The sequence below is a fragment of the Huiozyma naganishii genome, chromosome 3 (genome assembly GCF_000348985.1).
Source record: "Huiozyma naganishii CBS 8797 chromosome 3, complete genome".
Lineage (NCBI taxonomy): Eukaryota > Fungi > Ascomycota > Saccharomycetes > Saccharomycetales > Saccharomycetaceae > Huiozyma > Huiozyma naganishii.
In genome coordinates, this window is record NC_035924.1 from 631,908 (window position 1) to 657,103 (window position 25,196).

The following is a 25,196-nucleotide window of genomic DNA, read 5'->3' on the forward strand; positions in this document are numbered from 1 at the left end:
GTGACGACCTCACGGGCGAGCAGTTCTACAGGTCCTTCGGGCTGGACAGCAACGATCTGAACCTGACCAACACGTGGAACTCGCGACAGCAGGACAGCAACGACGCGTTCCTCACCTCTGTGGATACACCACTCGCGTTCCCAGACATATGGAACGACACGGGTGCACTTGCTCCTGCTGCTCCTGCCACCACGGTCCTCCAAGATACACCCCCGGACGTGCTGCCAGAAGGGTGCGATTGCGGCGGACGCTGCCTCACGGACATCAAGTGCGATCTGCTGACAAGAAGAGTGATGAACAACGAGTCCCTGCGGTCGATCATCGCGGAGAAGCGCTGCGGGTCCAACGATACCTGTGCCCACGTCATCCGAACGCTGACCCAGTCCCCACATTACCAAGAGAACGACTTGGAGGACCTCTGCCAGGAACTGATGGTCAAATGCAAGTTCGACACGCACGACGCTTCGATAACCGTAGGTCGCGAAGACGTACGGTCCGCGTTGGAAAGACACATTGCAGCATGATACAGGATACAAGAACCGGCAACTCATCACCATCATCAACTCATCGACATCGAAGCCCTCGACGTTTAGGAATTTTTCACTTTCGAAACTTTTGAGACGCACCGCTTCAAGGAGTGTGTCAAGTTGAGGGTCCGTTGTTGTTTCAAGTAGGTGTCCCGTTGGCGTTGCAGTAGTGGGTACATCTGTCTGTGTGTTCTGTTCCGCTGGACTGAAATTTCTGCTGGGAAATGTCTTCGCATTCGCTAGATGAAGGGAATATAGGCAAGAACTTGGCTAATCTGCGACTGGACGCTGCTGCGGTTGCTGACGGTGTTCAAACGGACGGCAGTGATGGTACCCGGTCCGTCCGGTCAGACGTGCACAGGCATCGGCATCATCACAAACACAAGCATGTGCAGGGCACGGAGGCACTGGACCCGGATTCTGGGATCGTTCAGAATCAGGATAGGGTGTTGAACCAGGCAATACTACAGCACGCCATTAAAAAGGATATGAAGCGCAAGAGGAACGACTCGAACGCAAGTGGGACGGCCGCCGCAGTGCTCCATAACCACCGCCAGCAGCAACAACAAGAGGAGAACGTCGAAGGTCCCACCCTTGTAGGGGCGCAGACTGGTGCTGCTTCCGGTGAGATGTCTGCCACAGCGGCAATAATGCTGAAATTGTACGGGGATAAGAACCAGCTGGCCCACGAGGTGCACGAAGCGCGTGAAGTGCACGAGGTGAAGTCCGCTGCAAGTAACGTTAGACTACCGGAAGTGAAAAAGATCAAGAAGCCGTTACCAGAGAAAGAAACAGAGAAGGTGAGGACTCAAGTTGCTGCTGCAGACGAACAGTTCTCCAACTTCTCGGACTTTGAAAACGAAAACGTAAGAGTCATTTTGAAATGGAGGGACCCGCAATTGCAACCATACCAAGGGACGGGCGCCGCCATAAAGAGCCACGACATATACTCCACCTTGAGGGCTATTAAATCAGAATTGATCACACCGGAAAGGGAAAATAAGGAGGACCTTCTGTATCTGGATTACGATGCCAAGAAGAAGGACTGGTTCGTGCCTGACCTGTACTTACCCCCAGGCATTTACAGGTTAAAGTTCCTCATAAACGGCATGCTACTGCATTCGAATTTTTTGCCCACAGCAACTGACGCGGCCGGTACCATTGTCAATTGGTTTGAAGTTTTACCAGGGTACGAAACCATCGAACCGTACCGTGACGAGAGCATGATTGGGCAAGACGACGAATCGATCGACTCGCAGCCGTACAAATCAACCACTGATGTGACAGACTACGCGGGGATCTCCAGATCAAGCTCTGTGGTATCCAAACATTCCAAGTCCAATTTGAGGTTGCCGAACTTGCACATTACTTCTTTGAACAAGGAAAGCTCGGCGAGTGTTAATGAAGCTAACGAAACTAATGAAGGCAACGACATACAGCTGCTACCTGAACCAAAATACGAGTACTCGACAGAGATCCCTGAACTGTTCCAATTTGACGATGTTAACACGCGGAAAACGAACGATATCAAAGAGGTAAGAAAGGAGAGCAAGCTAGAGACGCTCTACCCGAACGGGAAATTTGACTTCACACTAGCAAGAGTCGTTAACTCAAACCAGGATGCCCTCTTTGCCAGTATTCAAAAAATTGGAAAAATGACCACAGAGGAGGCAGAGGAATACTTTCTAACGAAGTTCAAAGTCTCTGACCTCCCCATCTACTTGAACTCGACGTACTTGAACAAAAACTTTAGTGGAGAGGTCAATCACATTATCCCACATGTCAACTTGAGACACCTTTTAACGACATCCATTAAGGAAGACATCATCTGTGTCGGTTGCACAACGAGATACGCGGGGAAATTCATAACTCAAGTCATTTACGCACCATGCTCCTACGACAAACAGTAAGCATGAGTTTGAAACTCAACCCAAACAGCATTCACATCCACACACACACACACACACACACACACACACGAACCTCCGTACCCCCTCCATCAAACCATTTAATCAATAACTTATTCATATGGATATTCACACATACGCTATGAACATGTTTTATAGTATATAATTGTTCCTGTACCCTTTATAATTCACCCAATGTACCCTCTGGATTTTAACGTTTTGTTTTCTCTTCTGGTAATCCATGTCCTGCTTTACTGGAGATTGCACAAGATCACCATGGTCTGACAGGCACCGTCACTGTTTAAGAGAATGTCTTCTAACTTACAGTTCTCCAAATTATTCAGCGAAAAATCAGCATCATAGATAACCCAGTCGTCATCCTGTAGTTGCCTCACCGCATGCCAGAGCTTCCCCGATGCGTCATCTTTACCCAACAGAGAAACAACGTTTATTGTAAGGTCTCTGTTATAATTATCCACATGGTTCACTCTAGCTTGAACGCGATGTAGAGGATAATGTCTGAGGGCTCTACAACTGCAGTCCCGCTCCTCATGACAGTAACCGATTTCAAAACTGTCTTCGTAACTCTCAAAACTCTTTAATGATAACGTATCTGAAGTATCGGTTAAAGTTCTAAGTATTGGGTTCACCGCAAAGGCATTCTCACATATGTTTTGCTTGAATTGTTTTGCAAAATTAATTGTAAGTCCCTCGAGTTCATCCTCGTAATCCGAGCAATCTTCTTCTTCTGCATTCTCAGTTTTAGAAAGCCAGCCAAATTCCGGCGTAGAAATTATTCCCCGTTCACATTCCTCCATAAGATACCCCATGCAATACAGATCCTGTTTGTAAAACTCGTATAGCTTCTCATCCGAGTTGGAAATGGGGAAAATTGTCAGCCAACCATTGTGCCCATGAAATGTTAAAAACTCATCGATGCTGGTACCGAATGTGCTCGAAAGCAACTTCTTGCTCAAATGTTCATCCAAACTACCGTTTCGAAGACCGTAGGGGGAAGTCACTAGCAAAAGCCTGCGTTGCAATTTTGTGGTCTGCTTCCCTCCGAAATAGTGAGCCAAAAAACTGCATAGCTGGTTTCGCTTGATTAGATTATCATTGAGTTCTTCAAAATTTCCAGCCACCAAATTATCAATGTACCAAAACCAAAAATTATTACTTTCCCGACATTGATTCTTTCCAACTACATAATTCATATAATGCATCATACCTGAAGAAAAGCGAATCTCGCTGTACTCTCGTACTAAAATTATTCGACTTACAAGAAAAAAGTGAAAAAAGTAGGACAGGCAAAAGAAGGGTTAGCCAAGTCACTAATGACACACTATCCTCCGTGTTAGTATAGAATTGCTCAAAAATATGAGGATTTATTTATATCGATTAGCTCATTGCAACATTTTTTTCTTGGCCTTGTATAACATTATTATTACCTATTCAGAGTAAAGTTTCCATTGATAAAGTAAAGAGATGTAGCGTGCGACCTTATCCCCTCAGAAACTCTCCGTGGATGTTTTGGAGCCGGCGCCACAATAGAGTAACCGCAGCGAAGTCTTTGATAGCGATCACAGACAGAAATTTAAACAACGCCCCCACTATAAAAAATGTCGCTGTGGATTTCCAGTTTAGGCAACGACATCAGTTTTGATCGAAATACTGGTACAGTTCCTCGAAGACGTCGTTCCCTGTTCCGCTCTGTAAGAACCGCTGCTCTATCATATCCGTCCATGGTTCGACAAACTCGAGTCCGATTTCAGCGTTTCCTGAGAACCAATTCGTTACCTCATCCGGGAGCGATCCCGTAAGACGATCGGTAGTCGATTGACTAGCGGCCCCGGTTCCTTCCGTAGTTCCAAGGTGGTTGCGATCTCCGTTAAGGGATCCGTTTACAATATTGTTGTTTGCGGTATCCTCGGTGTTGCGGCCTGTTGTCTCGTTAATGTCACTTAAGGGCACGGTGCGCAATCTGTTGGCAGTAATATGTGCTGTATTCGCGCAACCACCTGCGCTCCCTGCGGCAATTTCGCCGTCCCGCCCCTCGTATGTTGGCGATATAGCGTATTTTGTGGTTGCATTGTTCGGAAAGGGTATTTTCTTGCTGGAATCTTTCTCAGATTCCAATTCCCTACACAGATACAACAGTATGGCGGAGTAACGCATCGATAAATGAAGCTCATCCGGTGTAGCCTCCTTTAAAGTCATTGCTGCCATCTTGATGGTGTTTGCGGTGTCCTTCACAGAGATGCTGCACAGTTTCAAAATTGTTCTCACCTCAGCTTCAGAGGACCCACCTCCGCCAATAGAGGTAGCGTTGAGAATGAGACAACATTTCACCAAAAATGAAACCGCCCTAACCAGTCGCATGACCCATCGTACTGGCATGTACTTCAACAGGTTCAATTTATGCACGCGGAAGGCAGAGAAAATTATCTCTTTGGCTGCATTGAAAGCGATTTCAACATACTTGGCATTCTGAGTAATTTCACTCACTGTTAGTTCGGCCCTTTTAAAATCTGCCTGTAAAGCGAGAGAGTATATATAAAGTTGGCTATACCGGTAGTCACAAATTATACTCTCGCTATCAATGTTTTTGGAGAGCTCGTACATTGCTCGCTTGTCTCCTCTGGTGGTAGTTGTGTACGGATTCGCACTTGGTGCGATTAGTAAGTTTTTGTAAACGTTGTGCCATCCTTCCATAAGGGGAGAAAGGATGCTCAAAACCGAAAGATTATGTAGTTGGTTGTTTGACGCCAACTTCTTTCTACCCCTATCGTAGTAGATGGTATCATAGCCTAAAAGCATTATGTTTGTTAGCTCGATTTTAGCCTTTTGAGCGTAAGAAAATTGTAATGGGAAAGGTGGAGTTTCTTGATTATCGGATCTGCGCTCGAGTGAATAGTATAAGATAAATTCGTCATTTAAAAACTCCCTTTCCAGGTCTGAAAGATCATTCGAATATTCATTTCTCTGGCGTTGGAATAAATCCTCCATTTGCAGAGAGCTTAAAATGTGCCTCCATCTTGTGTGACTATTAGTGTTTTCTAACATTTGTTTCATGAAAGCTTGTTCGCTGCAAGTAGATTCATGACTTGATCCACTGGAGTTCAATGGATCACTCGTATAATTATTTGTCCCACCTTGGAGAACATTGAAATTACCACTCAGTACTGGTTTCTGGTTCATATTCATTGATGCAAAGGCGTCTGATATATGCGTAGCGACACACACTTTTGCGTTAGTTTCCATAAACCCCATATCCTGTGCTAGCCTCACAGCACTCCCAGTAAGCATCCATGCCATTCTATCACTTCTTCTAATCGCCTTTGTACCGGTTAGTTCCTCAGCTTCATCGTTTGATAATTCGCTAACGGCTTCGTCGTCATCATTGGCGTAGTCTGATTTTTTCCAGTGTATCTGCCTTGGATTCCATTCGGTGAATAGTATAAATGCAAGGACAGTCCCAATTGACCTTGTGCTTGCCTCACCCCAGATAGTCTTTGAAAGCATCACTTGACAATTGTCCCATAGTTTTTCATGAACTTCAAAGTTACGTTTATTGTAATCACCGTTGTCGAAACCAAACTCACTAAAAGAATGGTATCTAGTGGATATTGTAAGAATGGCACATAGCAAGATTGGGTATTCCAAAAGCTCTAGAGGATCCTGCAATTGCAACGGTATATACGGGAAAAACGGATGCATGGTGCAGAAAAATGCATCGATAAAGGCAGTTGCTTCCTGTTCTGAGAGAAGCCCATTCTCACCTATACACTTAATATCTTTCAATGTCTTCGGAACTTTTGATTTGGTGTTCTTCGATTTTTCAATTAGCTGTACCTTATTTTGTGTTTCTATTTCCTGTAGTAGGGTCTTGGTTGGATTACTGGGCATGCCAAGTCCTAATGACGAAGCAAATCCGGTCGGTGTTTTTGATCCAAGTCGGCTAATCTCCAAAGATGGAGTACTTCTGTCTGAGGGTAAAGTTTTCTTCATCAACCCTTTGTTCAATGTATTGGAAACTGTTCCTGCAGCCTGCGCCAAAAATGCCAATGTATTGTGCATCGATGTTAGTTCTAACTTCCATCCAGTATTCGGATTAGCCTCATTGCCCATTTCTGACCTGTTCTGTATCAGACCTGGTGACACGGTAACAGCAAGAGCAGGGAGAGCCAGCTCGTTTTTTTTAACAGGGACCGTATCCACCGTTGGGATTCCATTCGTTGCTTCCCCCGTTACCATATCTTGCTCTTTGCCTGTTTTAGCGGTGAACGTACAGTTTTTCGACTCTCTCTTGCATCTAGCACAAGGAGGAGGGTGCGGATTATCGCTGGGGCCAAAGTCACATCTGACTTTTTTAATCCTGCAATTAGTACAGGCCTTAAATCCTCTTATCCAGTGCGTTTGGGGGCCTACCGCTTTCCCTCTCATATTCTTACCATTTCCAGTCATTGTAAACCTCTCCAGATACTGCTCATCTCTCGGCTACATTTGACGATGACTTCAAGTTTCGAGTCGCGATGATTCAATGCTTAGAGGTTTCTAAAAATGGAGATTGTAAAAAAAAACTGGAATGCAATAAATAAGCACAATCCGAAGAAAATAGAATATTAAGTTCAAAAAAAATAATAATGATACAGAATATAGTGCATCTACATATTAGTTGGTTAAGATCTAGCTGTTTTGGAATATTTACTTTCGAGATGCATTTTGATGAACTTTTTCCTGTCCTCAACTGCTGGACTCTTCCCGGCGTTTTTGAATTTTTCGATTTTCGAAAGGCGCTTATATAACTCCACGTCTAACTCGTCGATATCACCCACACGATAATCGTCAACTGTATCGTCATCTGTATCATCGACGTTCACTTCACCAACCATATCATCGAGGTCAAACGATAATTCATTCATTGGTAAATAACTTAGGTTGTTAAGCGTGTGTTTCAAAAGTAACGTACTTGTACCAAAGGCAGAAGAGTTTTGAGAGTTTGCTTGCTTGCTTGACATTATAGTGGATATATGCGACAACGAATTATCCTTGGTGCTATGAAGGTTGAAGCCCTTTACTTCGGAACCGGTTTCACTTCGGAATAAATTTGGGTTAATACCAATCATTTGGGATCCTTCTCCAGGGAAGAAGTCCATGCTTGTTGCGTCTGCGTTATATTTCAATCCTAGGGAATCAGAATATGTCACGTTACGGTCGTTGGATGGACGGTTGAATGTAAACGGAGGGTCTTTGACAGCACCACTCAGATATGGTGAGTGAGGCCTATTAATCCTTCTTCCAGATTCGCTCTTTTCATCAGTATTACTTTGTTGAGGATGGGAACCATAAAAATGGTCGATACTGTCAGATTGAAGCTCTGTTGATTGGTTTTCCTGTTTATATCTGGCAGACTCTTCATCTTCCTCTGGCATGCCCTCTGCTAGATGATTACCATTATAGTAGTAGTTCCCCTCGTTATCGACTTTGTATTGTATTCCTTGTGCGCTATCGACAATGATGTTTTCGCCAATTGGAGGTGACGATGCAGAATAGTCACTATATTTCTCTGTGGTGTAATGGATATCGATATAACTTTCAGATGATTCAGCAGAGAACTGTTTATTTTCGCGGTACGGATTTTGTTGGTATAACGGGAGAGAACCTTTTTTCAGGTTTGAATCTTTCAGCTTTCTTGATTTATTCGTGATCCTAAAGATAATCAAAAACGTGCTTATCCATAAAAATACACCAGTAGTCAAAGTAAACAGAAATACAATTATTCTATTCCTGATGGTATGATTGACTTTGCTCACCTTAATATTAGACAAGTCCATTGCACCGCTTACACGAAGATACTCTTCTGCATTTTGAAACGCGTCATCACCAGTTGATTCGTTTGAGTTGACATCGCTACTGGAGTCAGTCGATGTATTACTTTGGCCATCATTTTTGCGGAGACTAGTTAGCGGGATTGCTTTATCAATTAGAGACGCCAACGTTGCAAAATTTTTCTTTGGATTAGAGTATAGCGTGGAATTTGGGTCACTAATTAGCGCGCTCAAGCTGTCGATGTAAATTGTTGGAAAGTACACTTCAGCAACAGAAGTAATGTAGTCGTTCCCCTCAATCACTAACGGGATAATTTGCTTCACACGAATGTTCTTGAAGATTAATTCCACATCGTTACTCCCAGTAGCTTCCGAGGATACCGCTAAATTAAGACTAGATGATGTTGCCTCATTTTGATTCACCACATTTGCTCTGGTCATATCTGTCACAGTTTTACGGTTTTTTCTTAACGGCGCAACAAGCGTTGTTGTTATGTCAGAGGACTGCGGTTGGATGGCTTTGGATTTTTCAGCAGCATCCTCTATTGGAAAGAAAAGAACGTGCGGTAAGAAGTCGAACACCTGTGCCGACGATAGTGGATTGCCTACCAGAAACGCATAGTTCAATCCAGAAAGAAACCCAATCGTGATAAGTTCAAAATCTGGAGGACTTTGTAACTCCTCAGCAGGAGCAATTGCAGCCGGTAAGGAAGCAGTTGACTCGGCCCTTGCTGTGTGTGTACTATCTGCATTACTTGCAATTATGATATTTGTGGGTAGCCACACCGTATCCGTACTGTCGCTACCAGATGTTGGGCTTGCAGGGTTGAGAATTGACGATCCACCCAGCGGATTTGGTGTCTGGACTACACCAACACTCCCCGTTATTGAACTGACCATGGTATCTGTAACCGACACAGAACTTTGTTGCAGTGTAGCTTGGGGAACCACATTCGAGATACCTTTCGAACCTGATACAAGAGTACGCGAGATTGTTGGTGTCACACGATCAGTTTTAGAAGAGACTACTCCACTAATACGTGTTGATGTACTTGTAGGTTTTGCTTCAGCTGCTGGTGCACTGGTAGCAGTTGAATCGGTCATGATATGTGCTAGAGTACTCGCTGCATTCCCATTCAATCTAACACTTTCACTGTTCGGTTCACTTACAGATTCATACGTTTCTGAGCTTTGGTTCTCCTTGTCTAGTGCATCTCCATTTGACATAGGTGTGTTAGTTGTAGCAGTGGATGTTACAGAAAGTTTGAAATCTTCATCATATGTTCTTGTTGTTGCTCCAAAGGATACGCCCTCGTTAACATGTTGTGAATCATATGTTTGCGTCTCTGTAGTACTTTCTTCAACGGCCTGTCCAGTTTTGGTTTGAGTATTCAAGACGCTTTGTGTAGTTGATTGAACAGTCGGTTCTACCCAATCTGTTAGTTGCTCTGCAATAGATTCAAGTGTTGAATACGACTCTGTATCGATATCTGATACTAATTGACCAGCAGAGTTTTCAGCAATTCTGCTTGTTGTAGTAATGATGGTGTTTGTAGTTATTGGATAGGTGGGAGAAGTGGTAGTGCGCACTTCTTCATCATTTGAAGCAATAAGAGTAGGCAAAACCTCCGTAGATGAAAATATCGGATTTATATCGTCAGTGGTTTCATCTGGATCTCTTGGTGTACTAGCTGGTAAAAGAGTTGAACGGGTAGTTGAGCCAGTTACAGCGAATGTGTCTGGAACTTGGCTGGCATCTGTATACTGTGTAGTTGCTTGTGACGTTGCTGGTGGTGTGATAGAAAGCACGGTAGTTGTAGGTGTAGTCGTTGGAGTATTCGTTGGAATGGTTGTAGACACCGTCATCGGCGTAGTTTCCGCTGTAGTTGAAGGCATCGTTTCTGCTGTAGCCGTCGGCGTAGTTGTACGCGTAATTTTTGGTGTGGTTTCTGGTGTAGCTGTCAGCGTGGTCGTCGGTGCAGCTGTAGGCGTGGTTTCTGGTGTAGTTGTAGCCGTGATTTCCGGTGTGGTTGTGGGTGTGCTTTCTGGTGTGGTTGTGGGCGTGCTTTCCAGTGCAGGTGTAGTTGTCGACACCGTCATCGGTGCAGTTGTCGTCGGTGTAGTTGTAGGCGTAGTTTCTGGAGTAAATGTAGTCGTGGTTTCCGGTGTAGTCGTAAGTGTGCTTTCTGGTGTGGTTGTGGGCGTGCTTTCCAGTGCAGGTGTAGTTGTCGACACCGTCATCGGCGCAGTTGTCGTCGGTGTAGCTGTGGGCGTGGTTTCCGGCGTAGTTGTATCCGTGGTTTTTGGAGTAGTTGTTGTCTCCGCTGTTGTCGTCGGCGTGATTTTTGGAGTAGTTGTAGGCGTAGTTTCCGGTGTAGTTGTTGTCTCTGCTGTTGTCGTCGGCGTGATTTCCTGTGGAGTCGTCGACGCGGTTTCCGCTGTTGTCTCCGGCGTGATTTTTGGAGTAGTTCTAGGCGTAGTTTCTGGAGTAAATGTAGTCGTGGTTTCCGGTGTAGTCGTAGGTGTGGTTTCCGCTGTTGCCGTCGGCGTGGTTTTTGGCGTAGCTGTGGGCGTAGTTTCCGGCGTAGTCGTAGCCATGATTTCCGATGTGGTTGTGGGCATGCTTTCCAGTGCAGGTGTAGTTGTCGACACCGTTATCGGCGCAGTTGTCGTCGGTGTAGTTGTAGGCGTAGTTTCTGGAGTAAATGTAGTCGTGGTTTCCGGTGTAGTCGTAGGTGTGGTTTCCTGTGGAGTCGTCGACGCGGTTTTTGGAGTAGTTGTAGGCGTAGTTTCCGGTGTAGTTGTTGTCTCTGCTGTTGTCATCGGCGTGGTTTCCTGTGGAGTCGTCGACGCGGGTTCCGCTGTTGTGGTAGGTACGGTCATACTTGTAGCCTCTGTTGTATGCAATTGCACGGCTGGGTCAGTAGGCACAACATTTGTCGATGTGTGTTCACGGGTATCTGTGTTGATTGTTGTTGTATCACTATGGGCCGGCCACAATGATTCGACAGTTTGAGTTGTTTGACCATGAGCGGTGTTTGATTGAATATTGATATCTGTAGGAGACGTCTGTTGTGTGACGGAAGTTTGTGCGGGTCCATTTGCGTCAGTTGGGTCTTGATTCTCTGTCTTGGACGTCGGTATCTCCGCTGTTGTATGTGTATCTGAATTTTGGTTCTGTGGTTGTTCCTTAGAGGTTGGTAATGCAGTGTCGGTGTCGAGTACAGGAGTCGAGGTAGTATCTTGCAATGTACCTGTAGTGGCCTCCTGTTGTGAGTTACCATTGGCCACACTCTCTATCTCAATGTTTTTGTTGTGTGACACTATGCCTGTCCCCGTACTCGCTGCAAGCTGATTGTTTCTATTGAAGTGGAACCACTTGGCAGACGATATGGGTAATATGAGTGCTGTATAGTACAGTAAGAGCAATATGAAGGATTTCATATTGTATTGTGTATGCTGTTGGTGGTGTTTTGAGTACTGGGATACGTTTCAAATATTCATATCCTGATAAAAAACTATAGTCACTAGTGTTCGCTACTCAATCAATGCAGTTCTATAGCACTGTTGAAAGAGTGGAATGGAGCAGATAACGATGAGCAGGTGTAGTAGAGATGAGGAAAGAAAAAAAGGAGATTTGAGAGATATAAGTTGTTGTTTGTCTTCCAAATAGAAGGTATTCCCACTTATTTCCGTTCTGCGAGTGGGAAGAACAACTTTGGAATGTAGCAATTCGTCAGGTGCTACGCTTCGAGCAGTGTTTGAACTTGCGACTAAAATTGTCACAATAGAGAGAAAAAGAAAGAAAGAAGACAACAACAACAACAACAGTGCAAACTCGGGAAGACAAATGTTGAAGTAATAAACCTTCGTAGAGGGGGTATTCAAAGGAGAATATACTGCCAAACTGCGCAGGAAGAGATGAATGGATGGCCCCAAGTCGTGTTTGAGAGCAGCGAATGTACACTCAGGGTTACCGCTCCGTACAGGGCAAGCAACGCACGCGCTCGCCTTGCTGGGTGCCCGCAACGGGAGATCTCTGTTGCAACTGGAATCTCGAAGATATAAATAAAAGAGGACACGGCAGGAACGTTTCTTTTTTTGTCCTTTTGTCGCCCAAAAGGGTAAGAAAAATACGAAGAGGATCGGGACATTTCTTCTTTGGGGCACCACGGCCCGGTTTGGAAACTATACCCGTTTTGGGTGCGTTCTGGCCCTGGGACGCCAGCTCGGTACCACCACCCTATGCTTCTTTGGTTAGCGTGGACTACTGTCACTGCTTCGTGTGGGTGTCCATACCGAAGAAGGTTATGGCAAATGCTAAAAGGTAACAATGCAAATAATATAATATTATGAAATCGAGACAAGCTCATACATATTAAGTGAGATGGGGATGGGAATGAAAATGAAGTGAAAATGGAGTAGTCTACTTCGCGTTTGTTTTTACGTTAGATGAAGAGGTGTCCTGTATCTTATTCCAGTCTTCTTCTCTTCAAATCGTCTTGCGTCATATCGCTGTTTGGTGTGGCCATTGAGCTCCCGTTTGATCTGTTCTTGCGCTTCTTGGCACTATTGCTGCTCTTCAAACTGCCATCTAGGTCAAATGCCAGGTCCTCCACTTGGAACCCTGGTTGATTCTGGAATTCTGTAGGGTACGATCTCTCAAACTGCGAAAGTACGTCCGTACACATGTTCCAGTCGACACCTTGGCCCTCTTGGAACAACGCCGAGTCTCTGTGGATTTGAGCGTCTCTCCATTCCTCGTCCGACATGCCTGGCGTCCTCGTCACTTGGTTCATCATGTCCGGATTATTCTGGAACAGAATCTGCGCTATTTCACCACCTTTCCCGTTTTCCTTCGTCGGTATAGACGTAAACTTCCCCGAGAGGTCTGATATCTGGTTCTTGTAGGACTTCCGCAGCTTTACAGCTTTGGAGCCATCCATATTCGTACGTGCAACCTGCCTCGACAGATCGTTTAACCCATATAGTGCTATTAGATCATCAAGAGGGTTTGGTTGTTGCGGCTCGTACGTTGTGGTAGGATCGATATAGTAGTAATACGATGGCATCGTTTGTTCATTCATTGTCGTGGTCATTTTGGTGGAAAGATAAGCTGTTTGATTATTGTTCTTATTATTATTATTATTATTATTATTAATTTTTTTGACAGGTTATTTACGCAAGAAACACTAGCAACGAACGGAAATCACAAACTGGTATTCTCACCTTCTGATATCTCTTTTATATCAAAACGGTAAATTGAATATTGATTTGTAATAGATGGCAAAGCAAACCTGTTAAATAAAAAATCAACTACTATCGAAACCCCTCTCTCTCCTCTCCCCCTCTTCGTCGTTGTAAAATGGCAGTCTTCCGCCAAGTTTTTTACGATGCGATTTTTTTTACTTTTGAAAATTGCAGTTTTCGTAATTTTCTTTCTTTTTTCGTTGAAAAATTCTGGCAATGCCTCGTATTTCCCTTTTAGGGGAACGGTAAAGACAAATGTGACTGCGACATTTAACATCCGTACATTTTTCAGAATAGTTTGTTTTTTTTAATTCTGAAACATTTATTTCCTGTTTTGGAATCCGTATTTTTCAGCAGACGCAAAATTTCCTCCGAGTCCTGCGTTTTTTCCAAAGTGATGGAATCCCGACATACTGTAAGCTGATTACCAAAACTGCCGTGTTCCTATATGTAACAGCGTGCCATTTTACTTGTAGACACTTAAAGTGGGTTTGGGCATCTTTGAACAGACACCAACTGAATAACAATTAGAAAGTATGTATTTTGTGGTGGTATACATGGGAGAAAAGCGGACGAACTGAACGTTATATTTGCGTGAGATTATGAAGGTAAAGGAGGAATAAAAGTTACTATATGAATTAGTTTTGGATCCGTATTAGAATATTGTCGTTATGAAACATTCGTCGACTTCTCCCTGCATCCAAGCAAGATAAAAATAAAAGAAAAAAAGTGCAAGAGTACTAACAAGATTGTTCAATGTCCGGGATGTGAAATCAAGACTTGGCTGTAACTAGCCTTTTGGTTTACCACTCCCGTGACCGTTAATTTTTACTACAGATGGCTGCCTCTCTACCTCACCCAAAGATTGTCAAGAAGCACACCAAGCAGTTCAAGCGTCACCACTCTGACCGTTACCACAGAGTCGGCGAGAGCTGGAGAAAACAGAAGGGTATTGACTCTGTTGTCAGAAGAAGATTCAGAGGCAACATCTCTGAGCCAACCATCGGTTACGGTTCCAACAAGAAGACCAAGTTCTTGTCCCCATCCGGCCACAAGGTCTTCTTGGTTGCCAACACCAACGACCTAGAGACCTTGATGATGCACACCAAGTCCTACGCCGCCGAGATCGCCCACAACGTCTCTGCCAAGAACAGAGTCGTCATCTTGGCCAGAGCTAAGGCTCTAGGTGTCAAGGTCACCAACCCAAAGGGTCGTTTGGCTTTGGAAGCTTAAGCAACTATGCTTATATAAAAGCTCTCATTTTTGGGGAATTCCTTCGTATCATATAAAAATAATCCAACATCGTGTTAACAGTAATACAATCAAGAAAGAAAAATAGGAACAGAGTATAATGTGTATATTTTTTTTTAATTCGCAATAAACATCCATAATTAAAACTACTACATCTAGATTTGAGTGATGTCCGGAGTCGAAAAAGCAGCATCTTAGGATAAATGACGCCTTCACACTCTTATATCACAAGTTAGTGTTGAAGATAAACGGTCTAGAAGCTACAAACTTGTGAAAGATTATACAAAATGTACAAGTGATAATAGGGACAAAAAAATTCATTTGCTTAGTTTGATTAACTCCTGTAACAAACAACTATTTTCATAGTGGAGTACTTAGTTTCTAAACCATCAAATTATTTATAATTTAGCCTTTTTTAAATGGCGCTAAGCATGGAGTTCTTGTAAAAGCTAAAGTAGGTTGTGATTGAGTAAAGTGTGTAAGGACTCTGATATTGTGTATTTACGCCGTATACGTAAAGTATGTAGTTATATCAGTTGTGCTTGTTTCCGACTGGTTTCTTCGTTGGGTCCTGGATTAGAGACAGTCTTGAAAGATGTCGGTGCAGATACCTTGCGGCTTATATACGTTCCGGATAACGGGCCATCCGCATGTCTCGAGTTTGTATACTCACATGTCGGGTTTATAATAGTTCACAGAACTGTATTAGATAGGGTAACGGGTCATGAGTTCATTCCCAAAGGGAGTTCCCAATTTATCCTCACAGTTCTAACAGTCAAAAAATAACATTATTTTTTTACTATAAATAATTAAAATGAAGAGAATAAGTTAAAAGATATAAATATAAAAAAGGAAATGCTACAATGCAAAAGCTAGAATCGTCCCCAGAAAAAGAAAAACCAACTTTAATGTACAGAATACCTCTACTCAGACTATCTAAGCATCTAAAATGACTCAAAGGAAAAAAAATCATCCAAATCCTGATAAGTGGAAGAAGAAGCGTATTTGGACTGATGTCACACACCGAATGCAACTTCTTTAATAGTGGCACCCTTTGTGTCTTCATCCTCATCATAGGTCCCCTGCACGGAGACAACAATGTATCTTGCTTTTATCATGTCTTGTTCATTGCCAGAGTTGAAACATTTCAAAGTGTTACTGAAATCGGCCTTCGAGTAGTCGATATCAAAAACTGTCATATTGCTTGGCAGCAATTCAATTTGCGAATTCCTAATCAGTTCGTCATAATACGGTTCATTCGGTTCTATTTCTAGGTTATCCACAATAGTGACAAAAGTTTCATGGATTAAACCAATATCCGGCATCTGCTTGATAACTTCATCAACATTATCCATTTTCCAATTCAAAATGGTCAAAACGTCTGACACACAGTCTTTATTGTCCGGATTCACATGTACATAATTTCCGACCAGCTCCTCAATCGTCTTTTTGGGATCCTTATCTTGCGAGTTTTCTAAAATGTAGGTGACATTGGAGAAAATCTCTTCAATCAGCTCATTGTGTGGTAAAATAGATATCGAGACATTCTTGGCAGGCCGCTGTCCCCATAAGATAGTACCGTGCCGGAGATCTTTCTCGTTGTTCCGACCCAAATCAATTAACAGCTTACCAACAGAGGCCTTAGTCAAAGGTTGCCAGTGGGTATAGTTGTTACCATCTAATACCGAAAATGCAACATCCCCAGGTACACCAGCCGTTAAATTTGTAATTTGTTGATTTTCGGCAACATTGTTTTCAATGTTCAAACCTGGCTTAAACAACGGCAAAACCAATTCCTCGTTAGGATGTAAGGTATAGTAGGTTCCTGAGACATTCTTTTGTTGAGACTTTTCAATCTGCATTTCTTCTCTGGAAAACAAATCCCTCTTGGCGTACGAGCTGTTGCGACGATACACATTAATGTCTCGGTCATGAATCAGATCTCTATTGGGCACCAAAATGGTAATTGGTTGATCCCCAGACTTGTGGACAATTGTACCATTATTATCGTCAATAATAATGTCCAAAACTTGATTCAAATACTTGAAGTTTCTAATGGCAAGTCCACCTGGCATTAATGGCAATTGGATGGGATTGAATCTCATAACCCGCGACATTTTCTTGGTTTCAGGATCGGTATCATACGAATACCTTATACCTGTCAAGCCAAACAAAATACTCTGTAAAAATCCCCCATTGGCGGTTAAAAATGGGAATGCCGGTTGTGTCAAACCGTTGGTCAAAAAGTTGTCATCTGACTGTTCACTGAATTGTGCAAATGGCTGCCTTAAATATGGCAGAACCGATTTGTACAAATAGCTTTGCGACGATGACCCGTGATTCAACAAACCTGCAGCGGCAGCAACAAATACGGGGTATGTCATTGCAGGCCCGGAAGCAGACTGTCGCTCCGAATAGTAGTACAGATCTTTGATCGCATTCATTAAGATAGATTCGTCATTGATATAACCCAAAGGATAAACCATCAATGTGACATCTGCTTGTTTGATTTCCACACTACTGTTCATTCCAGAATACTCCAATGTGATGTTTGAGGGGGACCTAGGAATATAGATTTTTTCAGAAATCTCGGGCCATTTTGGATCTACTTTCTCTTCAAGGTGATTACCAATGTCAGTCGCCCACTTTAGAAGCGTCTTTATCCCTGCATTAGTAAATGCCCCATTGTCGATATGATCTGCAAACTCGTCCGGGTCAGTTAAGTTGTGGGTTTCATAACGATCAAATGTCGCATTATATTTCACAAAGGAAGTGAAAAACTGCGCGGCATCCCTAACCATTGGCCAGGTTGTGTATCTCAAATAATCGTCATCGATACCTGCCGCTCCGTTCAAATAAATTGAAAAGGATGCCAACGCAACATCGACATTGATGTGGTACTCATAGTCAATGCAAGGCCCAGTCGACGTACAATTTGCAAATCTACCGGATGTCCATGGATAGACTGCGCCAGGATACCCAGCCTCCTGCGCATTCAACTGTGCTTGCTTATGTGTTGAGTTCCTGTAGTTGTTCATGTTTTTGGAAACTTCTGGGAAGAATGGTAGCAAAGCTGGGGCCATCCAAATGTCGGCATCCCAAAAGACCATACCACCATAGGAATCGGACGACAAGCCACCAACACCAACTGGTAGTCCACGCTCTGAAACGTTGTATGTTCTTGTATTGGCAAGCAGCTGATACAGGGAAGATCTCGCTGTCATTTCCAACAAAGCATCTGATGGAATTTCAATAAAGGCATCATTATACAAATCATACCATGCTCTTTTGTGGCTTGATAGTAGGCTTTCGTATTGCCCCTTAGCGTTTAGTGCAATGTTCCTGGCAACGTCTAAGTTAGACAAATGCAGAAAATGTTCTTCAGTCTTGAACTCAGTAGACATCATTCCAACGTGTTTAGTGACGGTGATTGATGGGTTCTCTCTGGATAAAATGTTCCTACTGATTTGGGAAACTTTACCAGCTTCCTTAGAATTTATTCCAAATTCAAAATTGTTCTGTGCGACATTGTGCGAATCAGCCACGATACAAGTGGAGTAAATTGCAGCATTGGAATCCGGGACGTTATCCGGTTGAACAATCATGTAAATGGCTGAATTTTTGTCATCTACCTGTAAATCTTGTAGCACGGTTCTCATTGAAGTAGCATGATCCAAAATGTCATGGATGTCAATGTCAAGTTGATCGAAATCATCAGGCAAGTGCTCCTCGTTTAAGGTAACCTCAAGCGACATGACGGCCAACGGATGGATCCTCCTATGCGCCCATATTTCACTTCTCACGTGGACCATTCCATTATACCAGTCCATCTCTGTGGTCACAATACCGTCTTTCATGGAAACATTTTGATTGTAGTTTAAGACATCTTCGTTGTGCACACTTGAAGTATTAAACCAAGAGCCATTCAAACTAAACTGTAAATTAGACCATTCTGGGATAGACGATATTACAGTTGGATACCCCTTGTCGTCAAGCTCTGGGAAATTTGTAGAGTTCAATTTGGGTTCCAAACAGTAAAAATCGGAAAGAAATGACCCGGCAAACCTCTGATTCCTCAATGGCCAGCCATTGTCAAGGGCCCCCGAGGCATTTGACCAGAAATTCAAAGCATCATAAGCAAAACCAAACCCAATATTGGGGACCCTGTTCCCAATATAACCGTTGGCAACATGAGGCTGTCTGGAGTAAACGTTTTCAGTAAACAAAGTTGTACCTAGAATCATATTCTCCGAATCGTAAAACGCCGTGTCAAAATCACTCAGTAATTCATATAATTTTTTCGACGCCCTTCTAGCCTCCGCGTTGTATGGCAATTCATGGGTCTCACCGGCAGGCTGGATGACACCTTGCCTAAAATCAATGTGTTCCCTTGACGGTTCAGCAGTTGTGGTAACACCATGAAACCTCTTACAAAAGGGTGAGGCCATTATCATATTTGTTGTAGTAACAAGTACCATAACCATGGAAACCAAAATAGCAGCCAACATTACACCTAAAAAACCTATTGATATTTGTTGTTTCCTCTTAGATGAAATGTTAGAGCGATCGTTTGAATTTAAAGTTTCTCCACTGGATATGCTTCGAAGTTTATTTAACTTGTAGCTAGTATTAGGGTTAAGTGGAATATTTTCTTCTCTTCCACTTGAATGTTCCAAGTATTGAGTGTTTGACTCTTTTTTATTTTCCAAAGTAGAATATTTCCAACTGAAAGGGTTCCATTTATATTGCGCCATGATGGAATATATTTACAAAGAAAAGGGGAGAGCAGCGTCTAAAAAAAGAAAAGAATTCTCGACCTATCACTATGAATTAACTGGGAATGTACACGTTGACAGGTTTCGAGAGTAATAACAGGACCCTTAATTAAAAAAAGGTAAATAATCGAATGATTATTATAGATGATGTCCAAAAGAAGCAAAAGCAGAGAAAGCAAGGTAGCAAGAAACACTCAGTATATGCTTGTTAACTGAGACAGCTTGAAACCCTTATGTTGTATCCGAATGTTCTTTTTCCTTTCAGGGCATATGCTGAGGAAAAAAGGATTGCTCGACTTTCAAAATGAGCAACGAAATGAACGTGGGGTATAATCAGATGATCCTGATAATGCAGTGTGTGTTAAGCAACAATGGGTCACCTGAGGGGGATGCCACTCTTTGTTATAGTGTATGATGAACGAGCGGGGTGCAGTAGCGACAGAGCAACGTATGAAACAGCGTTTTTGGTATGTTGTTTTATCCCCTTGATTTGCATATACTACCTTCGTGTATATCGGTGTGACAGGAGAGGATGTTGGTTCGAATATGTCTGTACTATTAGTCAGATGTTATACTGAAGGCGATGTAAACCAGCTGATACTGTGTCGATAAACAGGTGCAATATAGGAGAAGATGTAAATGACGTAGAGTTTATAAACCCCGGATAGTGATTCTCCGTCAACAAAAATAAAACGGATTAAAAAAAAAGGAAATAAGTGAAGAACGTGAAGTTGATAACGGGTAGTGTAGAAGAGAGGGAGGGGGAGGGAGGGAGAGGGCTGGGAAAGAGTGTCTAATATTCCCGTAGTCTTGATATCGAGTACTGTAACACTTGGTAGCGTCGAATTATTGTTGAAGGAGTATGTTGCTGTTAATTAATGGCTTTGCATATTGCTTTATACCCAGTTTCGTACTGTTCTTACAGGACTTTCAATTTGGGCCCGTATTTCGTAATTTACTAGCATAACGACAGATATAATTCTCTTCTCTGGTAGTAGCATTACCAGGGAAAGTTTTCTGATATCTTGTTCTTTGATGAAACTATCGTATATTGTTTGCAGTTGTTTTGCCCAGTACAAGGAAAAAAACTGGGAGAAAAACAGGATAAGAATACCAATTCACTGGCACCATCACGACAATTAGACGTTCCTAAAATCCAGAAGTGACAACACTGGATCAACTCCCCATCATGTCTGGCAGATGACAGCTGTTTTAGTCAAAATATATTCGGGTAAATATTTTATTCGCTCACATAATTCCTCGACTTTTTGAAACTCATACAGTATGACGGGAAAGAACTCTGTAGCCATTCCGGTTAGCGACAGTACATTGCGTTTGTCCGAGAACCCATCTTTAGTTTATATAATGGCGAGCAAGTCTACTAGTCCAAGTGCTGCTCTGCTTAACGACAGCATAAAGAGCCTTGTCTCGAAACACTTACCAGATGATTACAAAAGAGTAACCGATGATGATTTATACAGGCACTCATCACAATATCGCCATTGGTCGTATACTGTAGGACACCTACGGGAGAAGAGGATAGAAACAAATTTAAAGGCAGTGAAACTTATCCAGGCGAAACTGCAAAAATTTATTGATGAGCAAGGCGACAACATATCTCAGAGTGAATTGCAGACTTTGAAATCGAAGGCAGTTCCCTTGACTATGGAAGAGGAGTTAAAACTGGTTAATTTTTACACAAAAAAAGTTCAAGTTATAGGCAAACATTTAAACCTACCAACTGAAGTAATTGCTACCTCTATAACATTCTTCAGAAGATTTTATCTGGAAGAATCAGTAATGAAGTATGACCCCAAAGAATTAGTGCATACCACCATTTTTCTGGCGTGTAAAGCGGAGAACTATTTCATAGGTGTTGATTCCTTTGCCAAAAAGGCCAAATCAACGAAGGATGAAATATTAAAATACGAGTTTAAACTTCTGGAGAGCTTGAAGTTTACTCTTTTGAACCATCACCCGTACAAACCCTTGCATGGGTTTTTCTTGGATATCCAACAAATGTTATACGGAAAGGTCGATCTGAAATATATGGGGAAGATGTATGACAAGTGTAGGAGAAAGATAACGGAGGCACTGCTAACCGATGCCGTGTACCATTTTACCCCGCCACAAATCACTCTCGCTGTACTTATAGACGAGGACGAATTGCTGGTGACGAGATATCTACAGATGAAATTTGGGAAACCTGAGGAAACAGTTGAAGAAACAGGTACAGAGATAGTTACTCCGGCAAAAGAGAATGCCCAGAAGGAGAAACAAGAAGTGAAACAAGAAGTGAAGCAAGAAGTGAAACAAGAGGGAGAGAAGTCCGAACAGAACGGAAAGCCAGAGGACCATCCGAACACGGAGAAAGAAGAAGAAGGAGCTGAAACTAAACAAGAAGAAGAAGAAGAAGAAGCGGAGGTGCCTGACGGAAAAGACGAAAACACTATTGAGCTTGACAAACTGATGGAGCAGATAATGGCTTGCAAAGAAATGATCGCATCAATGAGTGTAGTTTCCACTCAGGATGCAAAGTTGATATACGCCAAGAATTACTACTGTCAGTACCCTGATATTGTCATTCAAAAACTGAAGAGGAAGCAGGAACAAGAACAGGAGCAAGTGGGATCCGAGTCGAAGGAAACGACCGAGGAAGTCTCTCCAATGAAAAAGCAAAAGACAGACGTATAGCTTACCTTTTGGAAAAAAAGGTTAACCCCCAGCACAACCGCGTTGTCAATTTGCGTCAATTAATTGCAATCTCAAATTACTTTTATTTACATAGTCATTATTTAATTGTCTTCAAAAGGAACAACAACGTACATCACATCGTAATCAAAAATGAAGATGTGCTCCTATATCTAGGCCCTCATTCCCTTAAAGAATGCATCAGGTAATTACGAGACATTTATAAGAGTAGGTATTTTTGGTTTGTTGCCTCCAATATCTTTCCGTTCGTCACTATCTGGGCCGTCGACAACCCTGTTCGTCGAGGTTTTCAGTTTGTCGATGGGTTCACCCTTACAGACTTTCTCAATTTCTTTCGCGTCCAACGTTTCGTATTCTATCAAACCTTGGGCAAGCCTGCCAAGCTCCACACTTTTCTTCGACAACAGGCGTCTTGTCCTTTCCTCCGAAGCCTTCAAGAGTTGAATAATCTCGTTATCCGCTACACTCCTAATCTTGCCCGACCAACTATCCCAGTGTTCCGCCAAATTGACGGGGCCAACGTCGTCACTCATACCGTATTCTGTGACCATCGCTCTTGCAGTGTTTGTAGCACTTTGCAAATCGGAACCGCAGCCACTGGTGGTGTTATCCTTCCCGTAGATCAGTTCCTCTGCTATCTTACCACCCATGCACACGTCAAGACGCGCTGCGCATTCCTTTTTCGTGATGTCAACTTTATCCATCTCAGGGAGTTGGAATGTGATACCGAGGGCTCTGCCTCTGGGTAAAATGGTGGCTTTGTACAACGGTGTGGCCCCCATGGTGTACAGAGCCATAATTGCATGTCCTGCCTCGTGGTAAGCTGTCGCTTTCCTTGCCGCGTCCGTAAGGACCATGGTTTTCCTCTCGGCGCCCATCAAGATCTTATCCTTAGCCCATTCGAAGTGAGACATGTCTACCGCGATTGCGTTCTTCTGACATGCATACACTGCGGCCTGGTTCACCAAGTTCGCCAACTCGGCACCTGACAGTCCTGGGGTACCCCGTGCGATAATCGTTGGTTCAACATCTGTCGCCATTGTGATTTTCTTCATGTGCAATCTCAGAATATCAGCACGGCCCCTCACGTCTGGTAAATCAACATTCACTATTTTATCGAACCTCCCTGGTCTCGTCAGCGCTTTGTCCAATGATTCTGGGAAATTGGTGGCACCGATAATAATAATACCCGAAGTTTGAGAAAACCCGTCCAACTCGACCAACAGCTGGTTCAGTGTTTGCTTTGCGTACGCTTGGTCCTTCGGATTCCTCTTACCACCAATGGCGTCTAGCTCATCGATGAATATAATAGCTGGTGCGCGAGCCCTGGCCTGGGCAAACAGTTCCCGGATACGTTTCGCACCGACACCAACGTACACTTCGTCGAACTCGGAACCGGACATAAAGAAGAAGTCCACGCCGGCCTCCCCCGCGGTCGCCCTCGCGAGCAGTGTCTTACCTGTACCTGGCGGACCTGTCAGCAGCACACCCTTGGGCAGTTTCCCGCCCAGGGACTCGTACTTTGTTGGGTCCTTCAAGAAATCGACAATTTCCTCCAGTTCCGCGCGCGCTTCGTCACAGCCCTTGACGTCATCAAATTTCACGTTTGTCTTTGCAACGTCTACCGACTTATCGGCAACTTCAGAGTTTTTCAAAAGTGTAGTATTTTCACTGATGTACTTGAAAGTTTCAGACACACCGTAAGTTAGTAGTCCAAGCACGACGAGCCACTTGATCCATCTCGAGACTACGCTTGCGGTGGACTCAGAGACGACGACATGTAGCGGTTCCTTCCTGGAGCCGTAGAATGGGGAGTACATCGACGGGAAGTTATTGGACGGGTAGCTATTGGACGCTGTATCCGAAGACGCCAGCGACGGGTTGACTGCACCGGCAGAACTTGCCGTAAGTAATCGTTGCCTCACTGCGTCTGCCTCCGCGTGTCTCCCCGTTCTCTGCAGTGCCTCCATGTACAGTTCCATACACTCCGGAGAGGAGGCAATCCCTGGCGTCTCGAATCTGGAGACGACGTACTGTGGGTAGTTAGCCCTGAGCAGCAGCCTGTAAAACGTAGCCTGCGCTTCAGGGCTGGTGATATTCCTATTAGCATCCTGTTCCCTCGTCGCGAGCAGCGCGTGGTTGACCGGTTCTACACCAGCACCAAGCTTAGCCTTCTTTGGAGATTCGACTGAGCCTGTGGCGCCTGCGGACCCCTTTTGATCATTCTGCAACGACCCATCCTTCGCATCAGCGACAGAGTCCTCCGGATAAACATCCGCTTTCTTCTGTTTTTTGTCTCCTATCAGCGGCGATGTACTGAAACTGCGATATCTCCACACCTGTGGCGACACACCACGCGCTCTTGACCCGACCATTGGAACACCCTTCCCCCAACACTTCGCACCTCTCATCGCAAGCCCACTCCACCTCCACAGCACACCGGCTTGCACACCAGACGTATTGACCAATATATGAGGCACATTCATCATGAAATCAACAGTAAATACGACACCTCTATCTCATGCACTTATACTCCCACCTACTTCCTTAATTCCCTTCTTTATCTCCATCGGGCAACCCTCCCGCCTCTTTCACTCACACAAACAGTTCTGCGCGCAACACCCTTGATGATACGCCACCAGCACTGTGCTCAACAGTCTCCCCCACCCATGGCAAAGTGGCGAACACTTCATACTCAGTGTTCGTTACATTTCAATAAATATATTCAAAATACCGAGAATTTCAGAATTTGAGACAAAATTTCCGAAACGGGGAATATCACATTCCACGGCGAGGAGTAAACAAAACACAGTATTTTTTTTTTTTTTGTAAAATTTCTGAATTTTTGACTGCGCAACACGTTGCAGTTGATCTCTTCGAAGAGGTAGAGGTTCTGTTTGGGTCAGTACTGTGGGCTCTGGTAGACTCTGGAGGGTAGTTACTTGA

General features: G+C 43.6%; 10 protein-coding genes across 10 annotated transcripts in view; 4 read left to right on the forward strand and 6 right to left on the reverse strand.

Annotated features, from left to right (window-relative positions):
* CAD1 (Cad1p) overlaps positions 1-524 on the forward strand; it is a gene marked incomplete at both ends in the record, with an annotated part of 1,155 nt that extends 631 nt beyond the window's left edge. The window contains one exon of the mRNA XM_022607042.1: positions 1-524. This exon is cut by the window's left edge and continues 631 nt beyond it. Coding sequence (XP_022463677.1) covers positions 1-524 — 524 coding nt within the window.
* A 227-nt stretch (positions 525-751) lies between these two features.
* Positions 752-2,437, forward strand: SIP1 (Sip1p; the record flags this gene model as incomplete). Its single annotated transcript, XM_022607043.1, has 1 exon — positions 752-2,437. The coding sequence occupies one exon, from the start codon at positions 752-754 to the stop codon at positions 2,435-2,437; it is 1,686 nt and encodes a 561-aa protein (XP_022463678.1).
* Positions 2,438-2,685: 248 nt separating this feature from the next.
* Positions 2,686-3,660, reverse strand: KNAG0C03240 (uncharacterized protein; the record flags this gene model as incomplete). The annotated part of the gene is made up of 1 exon (XM_022607044.1): positions 2,686-3,660. One exon carries the CDS (start codon positions 3,658-3,660, stop codon positions 2,686-2,688), a length of 975 nt encoding a protein of 324 aa, XP_022463679.1.
* A 427-nt stretch (positions 3,661-4,087) lies between these two features.
* Positions 4,088-6,898, reverse strand: ARO80 (Aro80p; the record flags this gene model as incomplete). The annotated part of the gene is made up of 1 exon (XM_022607045.1): positions 4,088-6,898. One exon carries the CDS (start codon positions 6,896-6,898, stop codon positions 4,088-4,090), a length of 2,811 nt encoding a protein of 936 aa, XP_022463680.1.
* A 215-nt stretch (positions 6,899-7,113) lies between these two features.
* HKR1 (Hkr1p) lies at positions 7,114-11,706 on the reverse strand (the record flags this gene model as incomplete). The annotated part of the gene is made up of 1 exon (XM_022607046.1): positions 7,114-11,706. The coding sequence occupies one exon, from the start codon at positions 11,704-11,706 to the stop codon at positions 7,114-7,116; it is 4,593 nt and encodes a 1,530-aa protein (XP_022463681.1).
* Positions 11,707-12,734: 1,028 nt separating this feature from the next.
* Positions 12,735-13,349, reverse strand: ROX3 (Rox3p; the record flags this gene model as incomplete). Its single annotated transcript, XM_022607047.1, has 1 exon — positions 12,735-13,349. One exon carries the CDS (start codon positions 13,347-13,349, stop codon positions 12,735-12,737), a length of 615 nt encoding a protein of 204 aa, XP_022463682.1.
* Positions 13,350-14,349: 1,000 nt separating this feature from the next.
* RPL32 (60S ribosomal protein eL32) lies at positions 14,350-14,745 on the forward strand (the record flags this gene model as incomplete). Its single annotated transcript, XM_022607048.1, has 1 exon — positions 14,350-14,745. The coding sequence occupies one exon, from the start codon at positions 14,350-14,352 to the stop codon at positions 14,743-14,745; it is 396 nt and encodes a 131-aa protein (XP_022463683.1).
* Positions 14,746-15,779: 1,034 nt separating this feature from the next.
* Positions 15,780-19,517, reverse strand: ATH1 (alpha,alpha-trehalase ATH1; the record flags this gene model as incomplete). The annotated part of the gene is made up of 1 exon (XM_022607049.1): positions 15,780-19,517. The coding sequence occupies one exon, from the start codon at positions 19,515-19,517 to the stop codon at positions 15,780-15,782; it is 3,738 nt and encodes a 1,245-aa protein (XP_022463684.1).
* Positions 19,518-20,903: 1,386 nt separating this feature from the next.
* Positions 20,904-22,232, forward strand: CCL1 (TFIIH complex kinase subunit CCL1; the record flags this gene model as incomplete). The annotated part of the gene is made up of 1 exon (XM_022607050.1): positions 20,904-22,232. One exon carries the CDS (start codon positions 20,904-20,906, stop codon positions 22,230-22,232), a length of 1,329 nt encoding a protein of 442 aa, XP_022463685.1.
* A 206-nt stretch (positions 22,233-22,438) lies between these two features.
* Positions 22,439-24,739, reverse strand: YME1 (i-AAA protease YME1; the record flags this gene model as incomplete). The annotated part of the gene is made up of 1 exon (XM_022607051.1): positions 22,439-24,739. One exon carries the CDS (start codon positions 24,737-24,739, stop codon positions 22,439-22,441), a length of 2,301 nt encoding a protein of 766 aa, XP_022463686.1.
* Between the last annotated feature and the right edge of the window lie 457 nt (positions 24,740-25,196).